Source organism: Notolepis coatsorum, assembly GCF_963971535.1.
Source record: "Notolepis coatsorum genome assembly, chromosome: 12".
Lineage (NCBI taxonomy): Eukaryota > Metazoa > Chordata > Actinopteri > Aulopiformes > Paralepididae > Notolepis > Notolepis coatsorum.
Window position 1 is genome coordinate 37600707 of NC_140176.1, and position 25203 is coordinate 37625909.

The 25203-nt window shown below is 40.0% G+C and overlaps 1 protein-coding gene across 1 annotated transcript in view; it reads right to left on the bottom strand.

Annotated features, from left to right (window-relative positions):
• LOC311238245 (protein AF-10-like) overlaps positions 1–25203 on the bottom strand; it is a 140605-nt gene that overhangs the window by 108049 nt on the left and 7353 nt on the right. The window contains exon 2 of the mRNA XM_084326271.1: positions 17702–17781. Within this exon, the coding sequence (XP_084182397.1) occupies positions 17702–17781 (80 nt within the window). The remainder of the gene's footprint in view (positions 1–17701; positions 17782–25203) is intronic.

A 25203-nucleotide genomic window follows, 5' to 3' on the forward strand; every position in this document is an offset into this window, starting at 1 on the left:
ACCGTGATACGAACCAAACAGTCCATTTTGTGAACCGTTCCACACCTAATAGTTAGGCCTATCACATTGGCCTTTTAAAATCGGTCAACCTCTAGTGTGTGTGTGTCTAAGTGTATATGACCTAAGACCTTTATCTATCCTGCCCTGCCCAGTAGACGAGGCCCATTCCACACCCATTGTGCGCGGTAGCTCCAGATAGGCCAACACACTAACACTTACACTCTGAAATTCAGTCTTAAGCTTGTCTACATGACAAGCGATTTGTTGCTCCAGATAGGCCAAAACACTCACTCTGAAATTCATTCTTAAGCCTTGTCTAAATGACAAGCATTTTGTCGCTCCAGATAGGCCCATTTCTTCTTTCAACATGCTTTCAAACAAAGACAGGTTATGAATCATATGATATGTCTCCTCAAGTTTTTATTGTAGAGAAGCGTCACCCTAAATACTTATAAGGTAAACAGAGTGACTCCCGCTGCAGAATTGTGATTGAATGTCAAGCCAGTGACGTAAAGGTTGCATTAATTCTTGATATGACTGTTCAGACTTGAGTTATGATTATGAAACTGACCTATGAAAGTGGCCCAAATCAGAACCGAAAAGATCAGATTCCATGTTCTGATCACACCGTCACAGAAAAAAATAAACAGATCTGAGTAACATATGAGTGAGGGGGGGGATCTCATTTGGGACACTATTGCCTGCAGTGTGAACACAACTCAGAATTTTTGTCTTAACACATTGACCGCCAGCAGCAGGAGGCGCCGATTCCCTTTCAGCGCCAGGTCTTTATTCAATGGATACCGTTTTAGACTGCGACATTTGCAAGTGCTTAAAATATATCTTATATCTATGGGTCTAATAACGCCGCCGACTGTCAGTGAGTTGCTTCCAGTCAACATGCCGAAAACAGATTGTTTTTTCATCCTTACATTTCCGTTTTATACTGTTTTGAATAGAGTATGGTTTGGGTGCTTTTGAGTAATTCCAAGAAAAAGATGAGAAAAAGGCATTTTAGTGTAATCCAGTAATCACGTTGTAATTTTTCGGCTGATTATCTAATCATCCTGAAATCAACGCTAGATTATCATTATTATATCTCGTCGTGCATACATGAAATGACCGTCGTAGCGGGGCGCAGGGTTATTTTCACAGCAAATTATCTTTGTATATATATTTTTTTGCATTATTTCTTTATATTTATTGTTAAAAATAAAACTATTCATTAATTTATTCAGCATACACACAAAAGCACCTTAAGTGACTTACTCACTGCTGCTACTTACACTGTAGAATAAGCCCTATTTTCTGAAAATCCGCCTAAAAATACATACCTAAGTAAATGGAAGATTGTTCCACTTCTACAAGGTCCATTTGTATGTTCCTGGTATCTAGGGACATATATGGATCTCAGGGAATGTATTCCCAGTGTCAGAAATATTGTGTCTGTTACTAGGCTTGAGTAAATTGTGATGAAACAAAAGAGAATATAAATGATTTTTCTTTGCATCTTTGACAGTGAATAACACCATGTTAAAAATGACCAGACGTGGAAAAACTGCCACCGAGCTCATGCCCTCTCCTCATATGACTAAGTATTCTGTGACGTTTAGCGAATAAAAAATGGCAGATATTCGCAAAATTATAAACGCATTACATAAACTAAAATCTCACTAAAAACACTTTACCCTATTGGTAAACAAATGTATTGTTGAAAATATACACTATGACTTAGGGCTGGGCGATATAACGATAAATATCGCGATATATTTTAATAATCGATATCGGGGAAAAAAATATCGATGTTTTTTTGGTGACCTGCAACAGGGCAGTTTTAAAACCAGAGACAGTGGACAAACTTGTCTTTCTTGCCTGCAACTTAAAGTAATGGCTTTGCTTGTCCAAATGACAATACTGACCAAATTGAGATTTCTTTTTCTCTTGTCCATTTATTTTGTTTGCTTTCTAATTTAAAATACAGTTTGAAACCGTCTGTACACAGTAGGCTATGTGTGCTAGCAGAGCTAGACTCCAGTCACGAGTCACGGTGCACATGTGCGGTGGTTTGTCCACCAAAAAAGAGCCAAAAGATAGAAAAGAAACTAGCAGAGCCAGAACTGTTCAACTCCCCTGGAGCCACAGCCAGCAGAGAAGCCGGTTTACTTTCACTTTTAAACCAGCTGCAGCCTGAGAACTGGAGTGTGAGGGGATGTAACACTAAAGATGGCAGCAACAACAAAGAATTGCTGCAAAAGAAACATACATTTGTTGTTTATAAAAAAAAAAAAAAATTTAAATTAAATGTTTTACTTATAACAATTTCGATAATTATCGATATCGAATGATATGATAACATTATCATATCGTTATCACGATATGATTTTTTGCCATATCGCCCAGCCCTACTATGACTGCTGTTTTGACAGGATTATAGTCTTTAGTCTTTAGCTTTAAAAGATAGGAGTGCGTCACCTTGTTTGTAGAGCTATAACTATATTCTATATTATAGCTATGGATACAATACTATGGCCCATTTGACATCACATATCGTTCAACATGTGGAAAAAAGGTTGGTTTTAGAGCGGTCTGGGGTAATTCCCGAAATGCTGAGTTATAGCCTTATACGTCAATTCTACTATAAACGTTGCAGTTTCTTGCCTGTACACACGCTACTATTCCAAGGCTCGAAATTGCGACAGAATTGGTCGCATTTGCGACTGAAATTGTATCTGTGCAACCTCAAAATATAATTGGGAGCATTCGTGCGAGTGCAAATAATTGTTCTGGTGCCTGGCTGTACGGTTGGCTGCCTGGCTGTTGTGGATTCGGGTAGCCAGCTAGCAGTATGGAATCTAGGGATGCACCGATATGAAAATTTGCCACCGATACCGACACCGAGTGTTCAACTAACACAATCGGCCGATACCAATACCGATATTTGTGGCAAAAAGGATTTTAATATTTTTTTTTCTTTTTTTGTAATATTTTTTCTTTTTTTTTATGAAACTACTGTATATTTGTGTTACAAATTGTGCTCACCGATATGAACATAGGCCTCTTTACTTACTTAAAAAAAGGAAACATCAAGAAATAGCACTATTTCTCTCCCAGTATGTTCTGCAGGGCTGCAGCTAGTACTAGTTCTCCCAGTATGGTCTACCGGCTGGGCTGCAGCTGGATACTATTGCCTCAACCAGAGCTCTCAACCAATGAAATTTTGATTGACAGTCGATTCTGCCAATTACGTCACACACCGCTTGCACCCGCCTCTGCTGTTACCACCAATCGGCAAGCGCGTATACATTTTTTACTTCCGCTTTTGTCCGCCATTGATTTTGACGAGAGGTATTCTTAGGGCTGGGCGATATGGCCTAAATATGATATCACGATATTTTCTGACCTTTCGGCGATACACGATACACATCACGATGTTTTTCTTTTTTACCCCAAACGATTCATTATGAGGCTTACCAAGACAGTATTTGAGTTTGCAAGCTAACATTAAAGACAAAATAAAATACCGATGCATTTAGCATTTTTATATTATATATTAGATTTAGATTATTGGATTATTAGATTATAATATATTGCATATATTTAGCAATGAGATATTATATGATTTAGATATGAAATATGATTAATTGAAAATGGGGGACCCTGATGTAAACAAGACAAAAGTCTTTCTCTGGTCTGCATCCCCTTAACAATTGTATGTATTGAGCTGTACTGTACCCATTCTGCAATATGTTAATAAAGTTTTAAATCAATCAATCAATCAATAGCATTTTAGCATTTTTATGAAACTACTGTATATTTGTATGTCTCTAAATGTTTTGATGAATTGAAAATGGAGGACCCTTATGTAAAAAAGCCGAAAGTCTTTTTCTGGTCTTCATCCTCCTGTACTGTATTGTACCCATTCTGCAATATGTTAATAAAGTTCTCATTCATTCATTCTGACGGACAACAGAATAATTTTGATTGACAGTAGAGTCTGCCAATTACGTCACACCGCTTGCACCCGCCCTGCTGTTCTTAGCACCAATCGGCAAGCGCCATTAGTTTTTGACTTCCTGAATGTCCGGTGTGCTGACATCAACAAAGCTACTTACATTAGCTCCCCGCAACCGACTAGTAGGAGACCAGTGCACCACAGGATGACTAAATGAGCCATAATGATTTTACCTCAACGAATGTTATAATAAAAGCCTTTCCATACATCTGTCTGATTGAAAACTTTATTAACAGACCGCGGAATGGGCATATCTCAACACAGGCTGAGATATGAACGAGTAACGTGTGGACCAGATTGACGCGACACAATCCTATTGGGCAAAACATCACGATATCCACGATACGTTGAAAAAGTGTATTGTTAATGAACTGTACCCGATATTTATATAATATCGTCATATCGCCCAGCCCTAGGTATTCTACAACAACAACAACAACGGCGGCGCGGCCGACATTTAGCTTTTAGCTCCGCAGGATGACTTAAACGAGGCATAATGATTTTACTGCAACGAATGTTATAATAAAACAAAGCCTTTCTATACATGTGTCTGATTGAAAACTTTTTTAACAGATTGCAGAATAGGTAAAACTCAAGGCTCTATGAGCAACGGAAGAAACTGAGCTAGTATGAACACGTAATGCTTGCTACGTTCGGGTAAATAATATGCTGATGTTATTGAATGTGTAACACTAACTATATAACGTTAATGCCACAAAACATAAGTAGTAACTTTGATGCAGTAGCTTGTGTGTGGGGAGAACTGGGGACAACGTTGTGCAGGTCGCAAGTGAACTTTTTTTTGTCTTTTGACGCTACACAAATTGATGGATATTTATCGGCTACTGCCATCGGCACATTTGAGCTTATCGGCCGATAGGCCGATTGCAGTCAACAAGGCACTTATCGGCCGATACCGATACCCGACCGATACATCGGTGCACCCCTAGCTAGCAGCTAACATCAACTCAACGTTAACACTGTTGACACTGAGCTAGTTTGCCGACAGCAATGTAACAAACAATATGGTCCGTGCGGAACCCTTATCCCAAACACATAGTTCCGTGTGTGAATAATGTTGAGCCACCACAAAAGATGAATCCAAAGTTTAATACAGTAAGAATAGTACTAGGCTATATAACACATCTTTGCAAGTAGATTACATTAGCAAAATGCCCTTTTGACATGTAACCTACATATTCATAAATCATGAAAGTTTATTTGGAAGTATTTTATATTCTGTACTTCATTTTAAAGTAGTCAGACAGTTCCCTCTGTGTGCAATAGTCTTCACACATTCATAAATAACACTTACAGAAAAGCTTATTGTGCACTTCACTGTAATAAGTTTTGTTCAATGGGGGATTTTGTTATGTACCGAATACCGTGAAAACGTGGTATTTTTGCCATGAAGGTTATCGTACCCTCAAAATGTCATACCGGCACATGCCTAGTCTACACTATAGGCTACACTACTAGGTCTACACTATACTATAGTTTAAGGCTACTTTCACTGTTTTACTGCATGACAGTAGTTATATTGTAGTTTTTTTTATCAATAAAAAAAATATATTACATATATATTGTTGGTGCTCCTTACATTTGTGGGTGCTCCTAAATCTTTGCTGGTGCTCCCAACTTTTTTCGTCACCAACGCAAGAGACACCGGGTTCGAATCCGGCTGTCGGCGTTGCCTCCGGCTTGGGCCGGCCGTCATACTGGCTCAATTGGCAGAGTCAGCGGGTGGAAGTCGATGGGTGGTGATCTGGATGTTGTGGACAGCGACTCCTACAGGTCGGTTGGGGGACGCCTGCACAGCAGAGACAGGAAATAGCAGGGGTAGTGTGAGCCTCCCACACGTTACACCTCGCCAATGAGAGTCCGCGCAGGCAGGTGAAAAGATGCGACAGGCTGCCTCCTCGTGTACCGGAAGGGACACGTGATGCAAGGCTTCTATCCTCCCTACAACCGACTAGTGGGGGGCATATGCGAGCAACGTTCAAGACAGGGGAGGGGAGAATTGGAAACGTGAAATTGGGATGGGAGAAAAATTGAAAATAAGGAGAAAAAGTGGATAAAAAAAAACAAATCGATGTGATTGGCTGAGACTGTATTTTGTACGGTTGGCTGCCTGGCTGTTGTGGATTCGGGTAGCCAGCTAGCTGGCTGGCAGTTCATAGTGCAGTAGTGTGTGTATCTATGTACATTGATGATAAAAAGGGGTTTCTCCCCTCCTAATGTACCCCTCCCCTCCTCCCCATCATATGTATATATTTTATGTTAGGATTACTGGGTAACAGTACTGTATATTTGCATATCGTATATGTCACAAATGTAACAGTACTATATACCTGTATGCCATGTATGTCCCTATGTCATAAATGTCATGTATGTTGTGTATGTCATAAATGTCACTATGAATTGAAAATGGGGGACGATGATGTAAACAAGACAAACATCTTTCTCTGGTCTGCATCCCCTTAACAATTGTGTGTATTGAGCCGTACTGTAATTTGTACCCATTCTGCAATCTGTTAAATAAAGTTCTCATTCATTCATTCATTAGCTGGCTGTTGTTGGCTGAAAGATCGAGTTCTCTCATAGCCGTGAGTAATCGATCAATCGATTACTCAAGCCAACCCCTATAAGCTATACAAAAAGAAAGTTTAATGTGACTGATCTAGTGAGCTAGAATCGGAATATTCCACCCATAAATAGCTAATGTCAAATGGAAGTATTGTATATTCTGTACTTAGTTTGAAAGTGGTCAGACAGTTCCCTCTGTGTGTAATACAGACAGTCGTCACACATTCATAAATAACACTTACAGAAAAGCTTATTGTGCACTGTAATAAAAGATGTTTTGTTCAATGGGGGATTTTTTTATGTACCGAATACCGTGAAAGTGAAACCGTAGTATTTTTGCCCAAGGTTATCGTACCCCAGGGTTCGAAATTAACGGGGGCTTGGGGCATAATGCCCTTAAAAATGGACAAAATGCCCTTGAAAATCAGTTAAGGGGGGCACAAAATGCCCCCGACAGTTTACAATTATATATATATATGTATCCGGTAATGGAGCGTCTGTGTGTCGTACGGTTCAGATGACGCGCAAATAAAAAACTTCATTTGGCGGAGCCGGGAGAGGGGGGCACTGGCTGCAGGCAGCAGCAGCACTAGCACTGCAGCCAGGTGCTAGTCAGTTTGTGTAAATGGCAAGCACAATATAAATCTATCTTCATTACGACTTTAAAAACATAGCCATTAACATTACATAGGCCTACACACATGTTGCCATAGCGTTAGCAGTTTGTACTACACAACGCATGTTGAACTATGGTAGCACTAGCCCCAGCTAATAGTCAACGAAATGTTACCGTAGCTAGTGCTACTAGCTAGCAGCCTAGCAGAGGAGGAAATGAGAGTCTGAGAGGCGGGGTGTTTAAAGACAATGATAGGCGTTTATTCAACATCCAAGAAGGCTAACATACAACTGTGTTTTACTAACTCCAACCGGGACTATTGCTGCTTTCGTGCTGCTTGTTGATGTTATGAACTCCGAGTCCTAACGTTACCGGAGCTGAAGGTGCCACACGCTAAAATGTCCGTGGGGACCCGGCGCCAACCCATAGATAGTTCCAACTCAACGAATTACGTAATCCACCACAGTTGCACTCAATATTTAAATAATGTTAGTCTAAATAAATGTAGACAGATACATAATAATTTCAAGCAGAAAACGAATCTTTCCATTAAGAACTGACAATCAGGGAATTTAAACATGGTTGACATTGTTTTTTTGTGTTTATATTAAAGAAAGGAAAGTCTAGTGCTGGCTGAGCATATTGTTTGTTTGCATTAAGTTAATACTTTGACAAATGTAGCCTATATTTTTCAGTCAGTTCGGTCTTTGTGTGCCAAACATTATTTAAGGCTGTAAACACTGTAACACTGTAAACCTTTTTTATATGTGAATGAGAAGAAATGAGAAGCATGTTTAGATTTGAGTGTTATTTATTTTTTTTATAAAAATTAATGTATATCGAACCGAACCGAAAACCGTGACCCCAAAACCGTGATACGAACCGAACCGTCCATTTTGTGAACCATCCCACACCTACCGTTTATCATAAAAATGCAGTGCCCCCGAAATAAAATAAAAAGCCCCCGAAAATCAATTAAGGGGGGCAAAAAAAGCCCTTGAAAAAAAAAGTTAATTTCTAACCCTGTCGTACCCTCAAAATGTCATACCAGCACATGCCTAGTCTACACTACTATAGTTTAAGGCTACTTTCACTGTTTTACTGCATTACAGTACTGTTATATTGTCGTTTTTTCATCAATAAAAAATATATATTACATATATATTGTTGGTGCTCCTTACATTTTGATGGGTGCTCCTAAATATTTTGAAGTTGGGAGCACCAGTGCTACCAAGTAAAAATGTTAATTTCGAGCCCTGCACACATTACAAAAACCTTTGTAAAAAGAACTCTCAACAATGTATGGAATGATCAGGAGAAACGGCGCCCGGGGCCGACAGACGAGAGCGAAGTGCCGCGATGTGCGCGCATCCCATGCACGGGCGTAGCGGCCCTTATGTGGGCCGTCGAACGTTAAGAGGCAAATGTGTCCAGACGGATCTAGATGTGGGCGGCCAAGAGCTGAAAGACGACACGTTGGTGGGCTGTGGTGTCAAAGAACACAAGTGGACATTGATCGTTTAGATCGTCTCTTGTCAAAAGTATTTGTCCATAATAATAGTTATTCCAATATCACTCCTCAAATGCAGCCGAACTGATATGAGTCAAAATAGACTAAATATATTAATATCTAATCTATCTGGAACTCTTTTGGAGGGCCAAAAATAACGTTGGCTAGGGCCAGAGTTTGCCCATGAACCCTACATAGTTTAGAGGTTAAGAGATCCACAGAGATCTATTAATTACAATAATGTTCCTATTCCTTCAACCAAGTCATTTCAGAGACATTTCCAGGACGTTATTGATCGAATTGAGGATATTACTCAATTTCTAAAGACTTCTTGTCATTGCAATTTGCACAGGATGTGGGCATGGTTTCTGAGAAGGTCCGGCGACGCGGTGGCTTCGTAAACACAGTTAGGATGCTGAGGATGAATGCTGTGTGACCGTGGAGCTATTAGGAGAGGTCGTTAGTAATGGAGCATCCAGGAACAGCCAGGAAAAACCTGCCTCCTGGGGAGGGTTGTTTTAAAATAACTTCTAATTAGGGAAGCACCGATACCATTTTATTTTTTTTCTACTACTGATGCAGATCCCAAGTGCTTAAAGGGGAACACCACTCAAATGTGTACTTATTTGCACATACAGTTTATTGTATATAAATACCTGCTTTTTTTATTCTGTTAATTGTTGCTTTTTATACCTTTATGCTGTGGAGAAAACGGAGAGTAAGAATCCCATTGTACTTGTTGCATATGGCAAATAAAACTATCTGAATCTGAATCAAATAAAAGATTCCAATATGTTATTTCCGTGGCCTAAAGATGGTTCAATCAGTATTTGTGAACATGAGCTCCTCTTCTCTCCCAAAGCCATGAACCAGAGAAGTGAGGATCAAACGTGTGATGTTGTCAAGTATAAAGTCTGGAGCTGCTCCATTGACAATGAATGGGAGACTGATTTTGTAGAGCGTTTTTGTATTTATTATATATATATATATATCCAAATGAGCTTTATTTGACAGTAGTGTTCTCAGTTGTGAAACAGAAAATGCATCTATGAACTCAGAACATTCCCCTGGGTGCTCTCAGCATGTTCTATAAACATATTTACCAATTCATCATCTATTGACCCGGTTTCAAACTTTATACTTGGCTATTTTATACTCGTTTTATGTTTGCACTTTATGCATTGCTTTTATTTATTCAATTATCTGCTCATTTTATGCATGTCTATATCTATGCTAATTTTATGCATGTCTATATTTATGCTAATTCTATGCAAATAAAGATTATTATTTTATTTTTGTACCACCTTAGACCAGAGGAATAACATGTATGAATAGTTCCCCTTTAAAATGGTAAATGGTGCATTTATAGTGTTTTTATCCAACGCGCTTTACAACTTGTGCCTCACATTCACCCATGCATTCGCCCATTCACTCACATTCACACACCGACGGCGGAGGCGACCATGCAAGGTGCCGACCTGCACATCGGGAGCAATTAGGGGTTAAGTGTCTTTGCTCAAGGACACTTCGACACGCTGCCCGGGAGGAGCGGGAATCGAACCGAGAACCTTCCGATTTCCAGACGACCGCTCTACCTCCTGAGCCACTGTCGCCCCTTTATCACCAAGTACTGGCAAATACCTGACACCAATCCCAACTATTACTTTTACTGTTATTTTTTGTCTGGGGTGACTACGGCGAACATGACTGAGATCTGATCCATTTTTCTCCATTAGAGACATGTTTCTATGTGGCAGAAAACGCTGAGGAGTCCCTCTGCCGTGATGTCCGACATGTTACACGTGGTTTTTGAGTACGAGGGGAAATTCTCTCAATGGACCTTTTCAGAAGAATTCCATTGCCAGGGAAACAGCTTGGGCACAAGGGTATTTCCCTGCCAGCTACTGTATTAGCAAACACTACAACAGGAAATAAACCGCGGTCAAAATAGAATGTCTATGAATAGGTCTGTGCTGATATTCTGTTTGCGCCCGTTATCTGCCCAATGTATGATGAGTCCAGCCCTCCTTATAAATTATTCATTAATATGACTTTTTGAGAGAAGGGCCTATAACCTTCTGGTTTTCCAGGACTTAACTTAAGTTTCTAAGATAAATTTTCTCATACAGCACTCCTACTGTCAATGAATAAAATCTACTCCGTCTACCCACTCTAATCTACCCACTCTCCTTCAAAAGTAAAGAAATTAATAGGAGTGACCCCGGATAGTCAATTATTAACACTTTGAGTGCCAGCCACGAGAAAACTCGTTAGTTCATGCTAGGGGTGGGAATCACCAGTTTCATCATGATACGATACGATATCGATTCTTTGGACAACGATACGATATTTGCCGATATCACAAAGTCTCTCACGATACAATACGATACGATTAGATTCAGGTGCCTGCGATCGATATGAGATGATATCATATGCCCATTTAACACAATCAGTTATGAGACTCGCCACAGGATTTTCAAAATAAGAGTATCGATATGAATCGATCTTATTACATCGCATCGATCCGATTCGATCGTTGATAATTACATCGATGTATCGATCTGGATCGATGTATCGTCCCACCCCTAGTTCATGCCATGCGTTGAGTGCCAAGGACGGGAAATCTCGTTATTTAATCGTTATTTCTTTTATTAGCGATTTCCATTCATTTTTCATCAATCTAGCCGCATGTTACCATTGGGACTGGCTCTGAGCTCGAACAGGGAAAATACCGCCCCCTATCGTCTCCCGGATGGTAATGCACGCATTGGATTGGACTGAATGAAAATGCATGGGGGGGGGAAAAGGAATCCACATTTTACTTCTCAGGCATGTAACCCGAGCCTACTGCAGTCATCGCCGACCCTCAGAACAGCGTGGATTATGTGTTTCGAGTACCCAGCGTTGCGATCAGGAATTGGAATAATCTTTTTGCAGAACATCTGATGTGAGGTAAGGAATCTATTTTACCAGCCTTGGGGTAATCAGAGTTTTTTCACATATATCTCAACGTGTCCCCTATGTGTGTATGTGTGTGTGCTGACAAGGAAATAGATAATCGATTTTTCAGCCCGCTTCTCTAGCGTGCATAAGTACACATATACTATCGATAATCTAGCGTTTATTTGAAAACGATTCATAAATAGGCCGAAAAATGACAACGTGTTTTGTGTATTCCACTAAAGGGTGATTACCGTAAATCCTCTAATAGTGGAGGGTACTCGAATAAAGGACAGGCCTCTTATAATGGCCGGGGATTTGATGCATGCAGACAAATACAGGCCGGTCTTCTCCAATATAAGGTCGCAAAAAAAGTATTTTCTTTATTTTTCGTGCCGTGATATAGAATGAGATAAACTCTTGCCAATGGAAATCAAGTGCTGCCTCCCGCTACACTGACTACCGTACATTAACGTTTCCCTCGCGTTAGCATTAGCTTTAGCTAACGTTGTTGTCATATCTAGATCTGTGGTGTCAGCTGGATGACATTGACTTCGTTTGCAAACGTTAACGTTCGCTATCTATATGGCGTTGGCAGGCGAGGCTGGCGTTGTCCAGTTGACACATTACAGATCATGATGCTATGATAGACAGCGTCAGCTAAAGCCACTGCATGTTGATTCGACTGAGGAAGTCGAGAAGGTAGGTGCACATGCTAAATCGTCCTCGGACCCCGCAACCTATAGACAGTTCCAACTTCAGTGTGTGAATTACGTTAATCCACACCAGTTTCACAATTACTCAACTGCACTCAATATTTAAATATCATTGCTAGTCTAAATAAATGTAGACAGACAATCTACGTATTAAAAAATAGAATGAACAGATTTTTTCCCCATGTTTTTTTTCCATGTTTTGCAATAAAAGTCTGAAAATGAAGGGATTATGTCCATGAGTGTAATTTTTTTAAATTAAGGCCTGCCTCTTATATAAGCCTCTCTCTAATAAAGGCCTGGTGCTCTTTACAGCTGAGGTAAATACAAGACCCGTCCTATATTTGAGGATTTACGGTATCACAGAATCTTTTTTATTTTCTGTAAATTTCCAAAAACTAGCGTTTTTCAGAATGGTATAAAACGGAAATGTACCGATGAAAAAACAATCAGTTTCGTACATGTTGACTGCAAACAAGTCATTGATAAGCGACGGGCGTATTAGAAACATAGCCATAATATAGAAATAGAAATCATGAAATATCGGAAAACCTGTCTAAAAAGGCTGGCATTCAAGCGCTAATTCTGGCGCCCCCCCTGCTGGCACTCAAAGTGTTAAACAAAGGAGCTTGCTTCGAGTGAAACTACGAAACATTCCATTTGGGCTATGGGGGTTCTGAATGTCAGATTCCACATAGAATTGCATGGCCTCTCCAAATAAATCATGATATAGAGCTTATTTTGGTATAAATATCAGGCTAGTAATAATACTTTTAATAAAAAGCTTTTTCAATTGCCTCATTGTGTGGATACATTACCCTGGTAGCCTAAGATGGAAATGGCACCATCCAATTTAGTGCTGAAGATGCATTTTGGCAAGGCTTTAAATCTATTTGGCTCCCTAATACCGCAGAATGTCTCGTCAAGTCTAGTCACGAAAAGCTTTCTTTAAAGTAAGTTCTGGTCTGTGGGACCCGATTTCAATGTTTATTAAAAGAGAAGGGATAAAAAAAGAAATCCAACTCATTGGCCTTGGCTCATTTTATGTGAAGAACATGTAAAATAACACATTTTGGCTCATTTTATGTGAAGAGCATGTAAAAGAACACATTTTCATTGACACTGTGTGTGCACATTGTCTGCCTCCACCTCGTTTCATTTAGATTATATACACTGTGTTCTTCACCGTCTGCCTCCACCTTGTTTCATTTATATTATATACACTGTATTCCTTCACTGTCTGCCTCCACCTTGTTTCATTTAGATTATATACACTGTTCTTCACCGTCTGCCTCCACCTTGTTTCATTTATATTATATACACTGTGTTCCTTCACCATCTGCCTCCACCTTGTTTCATTTATATTATATACACTGTGTTCCTTCACCGTCTGCCTACACCTCGTTTCATTTATATTATATACACTGTGTTCCTTCACCATCTGCCTCCACCTTGTTTCATTTATATTATATACACTGTGTTCCTTCACCATCTGCCTCCACCTTGTTTCATTTATATTATATACACTGTGTTCCTTCACCGTCTGCCTCCACCTTGTTTCATTTATATTATATACACTGTGTTCCTTCACCATCTGCCTCCACCTTGTTTCATTTATATTATATACACTGTGTTCCTTCACCGTCTGCCTACACCTCATTTCATTTATATTATATACACTGTGTTCCTTCACCATCTGCCTCCACCTTGTTTCATTTATATTATATACACCGTGTTCCTTCACCGTCTGCCTCCACCTTGTTTCATTTATATTATATACACTGTGTTCCTTCACCATCTGCCTCCACCTTGTTTCATTTATATTATACACTGTGTTCCTTCACCGTCTGCCTCCACCTCGTTTCATTTAGATTTTTCAGGATGAACAGTAGGGATGACCCGATCGATCGGCCACCGATCGTTATCGGCCGATACTCAGTATAAATATGCAATCTGTGAATTCCGATAATTAGTCATATTCGCCGATAGCGGAAACCGATCAAGCGAAGCTCTCACTCGCTGTCTGTCTCAGACACACACGACCTGCAAACTGCCGCTGCTCCTCCTCCCTAGCCCCGCCCGCCCCCGTGTAGAGTTTGTAAACAAAGAGGTGCGGCTCCTCTGCTCGAGTCTGTAGTGCACTGCATTCGACCTGCGCTAACGTTAGCTACCTAGCTATCGTTACTGTTTAAACAAAATTACCCAGTCAACTATTCACGTTTAGTAGGCATTGTCTAACGGTATTTAGCCGGCTAGCTACCGATAGCTCCTGATATCAACAAATGATCCAGAAAGTCTAGTAGTTCATGTTCATACCTCAGTTAGCTTGCGTTAGCTGACGTTCGTTTACTGTTCAAAACGAAATGTCCCATTAAACTAAAGTTCTGTCTTAACGTCATCTAGCCGGCTAGCAGTAGCTACAGATAGCTCTTGATATCAATGTCTTATAACATTGATTTAATGCGTATTCGAGCTGAGGGCTTGCTGAATGTGAAATGACCAAAGCACTTAACGTTACCAATGGGGTCCCGCTGCAGCGCCGGAGAATCCTTTTTGGAGCTGGGCTACTAGAGTACACACAGACAGTGGAGCTGTTCGCAGATAGTGAGCATTTTGACTTGTTGCGTGGTGGCGATGTCTCGCAGATAATACAAGTACAAGTCTAATTATATAATATATATATTTTATAAAAAAAATATAAAAATTTTTTAATTTCTTTTTAATCAAAAACAATCGGTATCGGATCGGTATCGGCCGATATGGCTCACGACGATCGGTGATCGGTATCGGTGGCAAAAAACGTGATCGGGGCATCCCTAATGAACAGGATTTATTCCATTCATGTCTTGACTATAATGGATTTCTTTTCATTTTTGTTTTTTACAGACATTCTATCACAAAAAAACTAATAGCACTTTTATTGATAAATGTGACCTAGGTTAGAAGAGAAACTGTTGTATATTTTTACATAAATTGTTATGGTTTTATTGTTTTAAAATCCCAATAATATTGTCGGTCCAACAGACCAACGAACATTGGCTGTGTAACAAAAACGTGAACATCAGGGTGAAAGAAAGACAGAAAATCAACAGAATGTTTCAGACTGACAAGATAGAGGTTTTCTACTCCTGTGGGCAACAGCCTGTGGACTAGAGCTGGATAATGCAAGTTTTATGGATATAGTTTCAATGAAAGAGCAGCGCATGGACTTAATTTACAAGTAGAGTAGACCTACAGACATGTAAGTGCAAGTCATGGTATTTGCATATAGCTAATGCTTATGTGATGCAAGAGTGTGTCTGTCCTCCTAAGCCAGCTGTAACTTATGCTGAGGGCCGCTGAGCCTGTGATGAGTAATATTGTCATGCATTATGTTTTAGTACCGCTGTTATAGGTGCATGGTTTGATACATATGGATAGATCTATTTTATAATCTGTTACGTTAGCCATCTGTCTTTACAGTACGTCTAATATATAATCCGTTACATTTACATTGTCATTTAGCTGACGGTTTTATCCAAATTGACTTACAAGTTCTGTACAACAAGTCAGCTAGCTAGTCAGTTAGCTGTTACGTTAGCCCTCCGTCTTTACAGTATGTCTATTTTACGTCTATTTTATAATCTGTTACGTTAGCCCTCCGTCTTCACGGTATGTCTATTTTATAATCTGTTAAATTAGCCCTTCGTCTTTACAGTATGTCTATTTTACATGTATTGTATAATCTGTTATGTTAGCCCTCTGTCTTTACAGTATGTCTATTTTACATCTATTGTATAATCTGTCACATTAGCCCTCTGTCTTCAGAGTACGTCTATTCCAAAATAAATAGTAAACTAATTTCAATGGTAATTTGAGCGGACTGGAATCCACAAATGTCCACAGACGTCTGCTGTAGCCTAGTTTGTTTAGCCTGCAGGTGGGTGTTTGACATAATGAATATGGCTAAAGTGTGTTAGGCTATGTGTCCACTCAAAGCCTTTTTTTCAAGGCGGACCGCTTTGAAAAACGAAAAAATAAAAGCTCAGAGTGTTTTTTCTGAGGCTCGCGCCAGCCGCGGCTCCGCCCCTTCCTCGATGAGTTACATTGATGAGCGCGCTCCTTTTCCAAAAGTTGAACTAGTTTCAACTTTATGAGCTGGGAGTGCTCCGCCAAAAACGCTGCCGCCCAGAGCTCATAAAACGCGAGGTGCGTCGCTGGGAAGAGGAGCGCGCCTGTCACTTCTCCAGCATAGAAATGAATGAATGAAATGAAGAGCTGACAACTCATAAAACGTCGGCTATGGACACAAGCCCTTATGCAGCTGTCTTTGATTAGATTTTTTAAATGCTCAAAAATATCCCCATGTGCCCATGACTCTGTTGCAGGTGATAATGTTGTTATTAATGTGGTCAGAATCACGCTCATGCCAATGTATTTTCTGATTGCCAGGTAAGTCTATAAGAAAAACAACAAAATAGTTGAATCACAGCCAAATGCGATTCGACCGAGAAATATGGATGCATCCAGGGCTGACAATGGTGGTGGAGTTTTTCCATCTTCCGCAGTTAATAACAGGCCACATTTTGCACTCCAAAAAATAATTTCAGCACTCCAAAGAAAAAAATATATTATTAGGCCCCATGTGCCTTATTCTGAAACCATTAAATTTAATATCTGAGATCTAAAATATATATTATTTCTGGGTCTACTAAAAAGCATCTAAAAGACAGGATCCATTATTTAGCTGCTACATTTTACAGTTAGAAAAAGCTCATCCGTCACCAATGTTTTGTAGGGGTGGGAACCACCAAAGGCTTTTTTTCAACTGCAAATAATGTCCCCAATGGAAAACTGTCAACACCTGCAGTAAAAAATAAATATCTATTTGATCTAATAAGATAAAGTTTTCAGTGTGTTCACCTCACCAACCCATTGTTAAATGTATATATTGCAATATATTACTGTATCATCTATCTGTATTTTCACCCACCCCTAATGTTTTGAATATTTTTATTTTATTTTTTCAAGACCATGGCAAATACGTTTTTTTAAATAAACCAACAAAACTAAGCCTACACTTAACAAAGAGATGATAGGTCATACAGACCCTCATCTGCACCTTTGTTTACAGTTTATTTTTCTCATATTTGTATATTCAGTTAATTAATTATATAGTTTACACTTTTATATTCAGATACAATTTTGCCTATATTTATGTCTTTCCACTATTACCCTGCCCATACCTGTACCGTACGTCCCCTCCCCCATGCTGCTATGACATCCGAATTTCCCCAAGGGGACCGATAAAGGAATATTTCATCTTATCAACTGTTAAGACTCACCACGCGGGCTGCTCTCTCCTGGGATTCACACTTCCTGCAGAACCACGGTCCAGTGGGCACCTGGACAATACCGTAGCAGGCTGGAGGAAACAGAACCAGAGTCAACCATCACAGCACCAAAACATGAGCATCTTCCAGACCCCCCCCCCCCCCAAGTGCATTGCGTGTACAGACAGGTAATCACATTCACACGTATGTGCACAGAGCAAATTTAACACCTCTTGTCACACATGGCACCTTTTCATTAGGACTCTCCCCTCCTTCACACACATAATAAAAGAAAGAATGTTTGAAGGGGGGAAAGAATCTGCTCACATGTAGCATTGGACAAAACCTGAGAGACGTATTGACCGTGTTATTTGTGTAATTTGGGGGGGGGGGGGGGGGGTTTCCTTTACAGAACTCGTTACAGAAGACATTGTCTCCGATCATCTACCTTGGAGAAGATGTTTCATTTAAAAAATAGGCCAGGGCATGCACCACCATGGGTGCATCATGGGGGCGCCAGTGGCTCAGGAGGTAGAGCAAAGAGCAACCGTCTGGTAATCGGAAGGTTTCCAATTCGATTCCCACTCCTCCCGGGCAGCATGTTGAAGTATCCTTGAGCAAGACACTTAACCCCTAATTGCTCCCGATGAGCAGGTTGGTACATTGCATTGGTTGCCTCCGCCGTCTGTGTGTGAATGGGTGAATGTGAGGAACAAAATTGTAAAGCAATTTGGATAAAATATCTATATAAATGCACCATTTACCGCCACAATACTAAAAGCTGCAGTAGTTTATCTGCCTAGCAGAAAACACCAATTGGCAGGCCAGCAAGCGTTCTTGGTCTGCCGAGTGCTGTTCCCTGGGTCATGGTGAAAACGTCAAAAAGTAGAAACAATAGGCGGCTGAGTGGCGCAGTGGGCAAGGCGCTCGCCACCAACGCAGGAGATGCTGGTATCGAGCCCAGCTCTCTGCGTTGCTACCGGCTTGGCCGGTCGTCATACTAACACAATTGGCAGTGGGATGGGGTGGGAAAGCCGGTGGGCGGGGATTGGACGTTGTGGACAGCGACTCCTACAGGTGAGCCTCCCACGCGTTACTCCTCGCCACTGAGAGATCACGCTGTTCAGGTGAAAATATGCGACAGCTGCCTCCTCGTGTACCGGAGGCAGGGTTAGAAATTAACGGGGGCTTGGGGCAAAATGCCCTCGAAAATTGACCAAATGTCCTCGAAAATCAGTTAAGGGGGGCAATAAAAGCCCCCGACAGTTTACTAATTATATATATAATTATATATATGCTCTACAGTGCGAGCATTTCCCCCGTATTTGCCCCTAATAATATGTGTGTGCGACAGACAGACAGAGAGCTCTGCTTTTCAGCAAGCATGCATAGTGCTGTGTAACATTAAGTTACACTGCTATCTTAACGTTAGCAAGCTAAGCATCTGCATAGCGCGACCTGTGTAACGTTAAGTAACTTGTGTTCGGCAGGGAAAGACCGTTCCATTTGTAACACAACTCCAAAGAATAACATCCAAATGATCCCGATGCGCATTTCCTTCATTCCACAGCGCTGAGCGCGCAACGTATTTCATTGATCGATCTGACAACAACACAACTTGCCCTCAGGGACAATCATATTTAATCTATTTAGATAGAGTACCGGTATGTATGTATTATTTACAGATAATTGAAGGTACCTCAAAACATGAAACCAAGCCATGTCACACATCATGTGTGTGTGTGTGTGTGTGCAAATCTGATATGTCAAATGTATAGATGTAGCAGTACTGTCTATCTGTATGTCATGTATGTCATATATGTTATGATGGATTGAAAATGGGGGACCCTGATGTAAACAAGACGAAAGTCTTTCTCTGGTCTGCATCCCCTTAATAATTGTATGTATTGAGCTGTACTGTACTATACCCATTCTGCAATCTGTTATAGTGTTGTCACGATACTGGAATTTCGACTTCGATACGATACCTTGAAAAGTATCGATACTTCAATATTATTTCGATATCAAAAAAGAAATATATATATATATATATATATATTTTTTAAACAAATTTAGCTTCAAATTTAGCTTCTCTCTGGTACTATAAGAGAAGATAAATATAACCATTTTAAAACCCTTTGTTTATCTTTAGATCACACATTTAAAAATAACTGTTCATCTCACTTCAATCATTTTTATTGCAAATGCAGAACATGGTATTTTCTCAAGCAGACAGATGTAAACACTGTAATCTGTGTTGCATGTACCTGACAAACTGAACTGTTTATATTACAGTTAGTAACAGTTTCGTTTTTATTTAAAGATAACGAGAGAGAGAGAGAGAGAGAGAGAGAGAGAGAGAGAGAGAGAGAGAGAGAGAGAGAGAGGAGAGGGCGGTAGAGAGAGAGAGAGAGAGAGAGAGAGAGAGAGAGAGAGAGAGGTAGCGATAGAGAGGGAGAGGCTATGCTCGGAGCATTTTAGTAACGTTACATTTTCAACAAGATTGCTGCTATTTAAACACTTGATGGAAACGGGGTAACGTTAACCTTATGTCGACTGTAGTATTGTATGACCTTGACATAACGTTTAAACGTTAACGTTACTCCGTTACCATGCAGTAATTATACAAGTAGCCAGCTAAGCTAATGGAGCTAGCAGTAGCTAACGTTAGCTGGTAGCTGTAACGTTACAACGAATCAGCTGTCGATATTATGCGCCATCAGTAGACAACGTATCATGTATTAAACTAGAGTTAATGGTTTAATGCTTCAGTCACAGTGACGTTGAAAGAGCAGCTGTCACGAACCTCTTTAATTTCTTTATGGAGATCGGCGCTGGCACTGCTCTAACACCGCTTGCAAATATCATTGGGGCATTTGTAGCTTGTCCTTCGTTGTTTACTTGAAACCCGAAGTACCTCCAAACAGCACTTCTGCTGTTTTCTTTATCCACAAGCACAAGTTGCGGAGGCTCTGCATTTACCATCTTCAGCTAAAATGTTTGTTTACTAACTGAAGAAGACGGCTCTCTGTGACTCTGTGAGGGGGAGGGCTGGACTCGGAGGAACCGGGGAGCAAGCGCGCTGAGCGCTCTGAACAGCGCGTTGCCGTCAACAACTTGCGGTAGAACACTCGCCAGCTGGTACCGATACTGCCGAAAGTATCGGTACTTTGGGAAATGAGTATCGAAGCCGTTTTAAATATTCAGTATCGATATGTATCGATACTTCGATATTTTTGACAACACTAATCTGTTAATAAACTTTTCAATCAATCAATGTGTGTGTTACTTGAACAATTGTCACTCTGCTCCTAAATTTCTGTGTGCTCCTAAATTTGTATTTAGATTTTATTTATTAACATTTTATTTAGGAGCACATGTGCTCCTTGGGAAAAAGGTTAGCGTAGAGCCCTATATATGGAGACATTAACATTACGTTATCAAACATAGGGACGAAGACCGTAAAAAAAAAATGTCAACAATGTTTTATAATCTTTGTTAATTTTCATTATAAAAATGTTGTGCCCCCGAAATACAAAAAAAAGCCCCCGAAAATCAATTAAGGGGGACAAAAAAAGCCCCTGATTTTTTTTTTTAATTTCTAACCCTGACCGGAGGGGACATGTGATGCAAGGCTTGGTCCTCACTGCAGCCGACCAGTGAGAGGCATAGTCTAGCAACGTTCGAGACAGGGGAGGGGAGACTTGAAGGGAGAATTGGCGAGGCGAAATTGGGATGGGAGAAAATAGAAAAATAAGGAGAAAAAGTGGATCCAAAAAAAAAGTACAAACAATGTGGCAAACCATCTGCCGATCAGAGGCTGGGAAATATATATATATAAATATATATATCTGCTGGTGCCTCTGAGAGTCTGTGGAAAGCATTTGTTGCGGTGATGCAGAGCTTGCTCTATTTCTTCTTGGCAGGTAAACTCACCCGTGCTAATTTCTCCAAAGTTGCCTACTGCAGCTTTAATTTACAAATGGTAATCAAGACGTATTTCACCTTTTATCAAATATCACAGCCCCCTGTGAGGTGGATATTGTGCCAAAACCACTTTTGCTCTGCCACTACCAATTCTGAGCACCAAATTATAAAAATCTGCCCATACAGAAACTCATTCCATTAGTTTTAAATCAACAGTGTATGGACTTAGACCACTAGCTTGTGGTCACTGGACAGAAATTATTCATACATATTTTCTCCATTAGAGACCTTTCTATGTGTGAAACATGCAGTAAACACATTGGCTTTGCTTTAAAAAGGGGAACAACGCCCAAAATAAAAAATTCAAATGTGTTATTTCCATGGCCTAGGAAAGACAATATTTGCAAACATGAGCTTCTCTCTCCCGTAGCCGGAAACCAGAGACATAAGAATCAAACATGTGATGTCATCAAGTATAAAGCTTGAAGCTGTTCCTCTTTAACTGATTCAGTTTTATTTGCCATATGCAACAAGGCCTAACAAAAATAATGGTTGGTTTCAGGTTGCCGACCGACCCTGCCGATTTAGGTGCGACCCAATATATTTTATGAGTTTTTAAAAAAAATTATATATTTATAAAAAAAAAAAAAAAAAATTGAATAAAGTTTCATAGAAATCTTAGTCAAACATTTAGTATTATGGATATTAAACATGCTGGCAGAGTACATGCATCCATGTTGTTGTGAACATTTTAATTAAATAAAGAAATTCCCTATCCATAGTCGCCGTGGGAAAGAATAAAATAAAAAAATAAAATAAAATAAATTCCCTACCTACCCATGGCCAAACTGACAACCAACCTGAAACCAACTATTATTTTTGTTAGGCCCAAGTACAATGGAATTCTTACTCTCCGTTTGCTCCACAGCATCAAGGAATAAAAAAGCAACAATTTACAGAATAGAAAAGCAGGTATTTATATACAATAAACAATCAACTATCTGCGGTATGTGCAATAAAAATAAGTACAACTAAGTATAAGTGAATAAATACACATTTAATAAAAATAAAGATAAGTACACAGACAAGCTAAAATAATTGCTAGGGGTGCACCGATATATCGGTCGGGTATCGGCCGATAAGTGCCTTGTTGACTGCCATCGGCCTATAAGCTCAAATTTGCCGATGGCAGTGGCTGATAAATATCCGTCAATTTGTGTCGCGTCAATCTGGTCAACACGTTCAAACTTTGAAAAAAGTTTCAGTCAAGCGACCTGCACAACGCCGCCCCCACACACACACGCTACTGCATCAAAGTTACTTATGATTAACAAAGGCATTCGTTTTGTAGCATTAACGTCATATAGTTACACGTTCAATAACATCAGCATATTTACCCGAGTCGACCGTAGCAAGCATTACTCATTCATATCTCTCACTTCATTCCTTTGCTCAGAGCCTGTACTGAATTGTACCCATTCTGCAATCTGTTAATAAAGTTTTCAATCAGACAAATGTATAGAAAAGCTTTTATTATAACATTTGTTGCAGTAAAATCATTATGCCTCGTTTAGTACTCCTGCGGAGCGCTGGTAATCTACTCGTGGGCCGCGGGGAGCTAACGTTATTAGCTTTGTTGTTGATCTCTCGTGAAATTCAATGGCGGACTTCCCGGAAGTAAAAAACGAATAAGCGCTTGCCGATTGGTGGTAAGAACAGCAGGAGGTGGGTGCTAGCGGTGTGACGTAATTGGCAGAATCGACTGTCAATCAAAATTGTTCTGTTGTACCTGACACGACACATGCATTGCAAACTCAGATTTTCAAAATAAGAGTATCGATATGAACTACACGCCAGGTGGCGGGCAGACCTCTCATTGTTAGTCGCCAAACCTTAAATCTGCCTGCCATTGGCGGTTGGCGGGTACTTATTTTGTTCCCTGCATCAGATGTTCTGCAAAAAGATTAATCCAATTCCTGATCGTCATTCCAAATATCGATCGCGTCCATTGATCCAACATTATAGTCCAAAACACATAATCCATGCTGCTCCCAGTCCCCCCAGTCAACATGGTACAATGATACTGCATGCCCGAGAAGCAAAACCCGGACCGGACTTTTTTTTTGGTTGCACATCCCCAGCAAATCCAATCCAATTATGTGCAATACCATCCGGGAGACGATAGGGGGCGGTATATTTGCCCTTTTGCGAGCTCAGACCCATTCCCAACAATAACATCAGGCTGGATGGATGAAAATGAATGGATATCGCTAATAAAATAAATACTTAAAAAATAGGGCTGTCAATATGTTAATTTTTTCAATTACATTTTAAAACCTTAATTATTCACGTTACCATTTTTGACCCCATCCGCCTCCCATAGTTACTTTGACTACCAGTTACTTGCTGGTGGCTGGAGATGCGTTTGTTTACATTCCTGAATCACATGCGCCACAGGGAGAATAGCACCGTGACCAGACATCCCTGAATGTCTTATTTCATAATACAAAGTTTCTGAATGGACTTGTGGATTAAATGAAGTTGTACGCGGTGATGAACGGTCTTTCCCAGCAGAACACAAGTTACTTAACGTTACACAGGTTAAGCTACGTGTGCTTTGCTTGCTAACGTTAGACAGCAGTGTTGATAAGGAGCAATCTGCCAAAAAATACATTGTTTCAACAAATGTATTCACAAAATGTATTACCACCATCCAAAAGTTATTGAAGACTCCTGTGCTCAGTAGGGTTGGGCATCGTTTGGATTTGACCGATTCCGGTTCCGATTCCGATTCTCCATATCGATTCCTGTTCTAAACGATTCTCGATTCCGATTCTTTGAGGTGCAGGTCAAAACAGGTCACAGCTTATTTCGAAGGAGTTTTTTTTTTTTTTTTTCAAAAAGAAAATCATACTATTCACATTTTCAGTTGACTTGATACAGTTTAATTTGGTTGCTGTACTGTAACTAGGGTATTAATTAACAAAGTAAAAAAAAAAAAAAAAAAGTAAAAAAAAGTAAAAAAAAAATAAAATCGAAATTTAGAATCGAAATTCAAATATGTTACTTCCGGTTCCAGAACCGGAAGTTAGGAACCGGTTCCTATTAGAACCGGTTTTCGGTGCCCAACCCTAGTGCTCAGTAAGTACGTACTACGGACATCTAACTTTTCCTAACCATTTTGTGACCGCAGCGTTTTCTACGTTATGTGCGCAAATATAATGCGTAAACGCATATATGCAGCTCTTTAACGGCTCGGATTTGGACATTTAATGCTAGAAGTTGCAGGCTTTCACTTGCATGCATTCAGCACACATTGATATTTATTTAATTAAATCGCAGACTTTTTTGCAGTTTTATAATTGCACAGCCTGACATCGCGATTGCAATTGTGCTGAGAGTAATCGTGCAGCACTATAAGGAACCGTGGGTGGGTGGATGGATGGCCAGCGACCGGTGAGGCTGTACTGCTGCAATAAGCCTTCTTCTACTCTTTTTAAGATTATCTCAGGCCTGACCACATAATCCAATGGAACAATGTATGTACACTAGAGCTGCCGCGGTATTGATGTTTTCCTTACCGCACA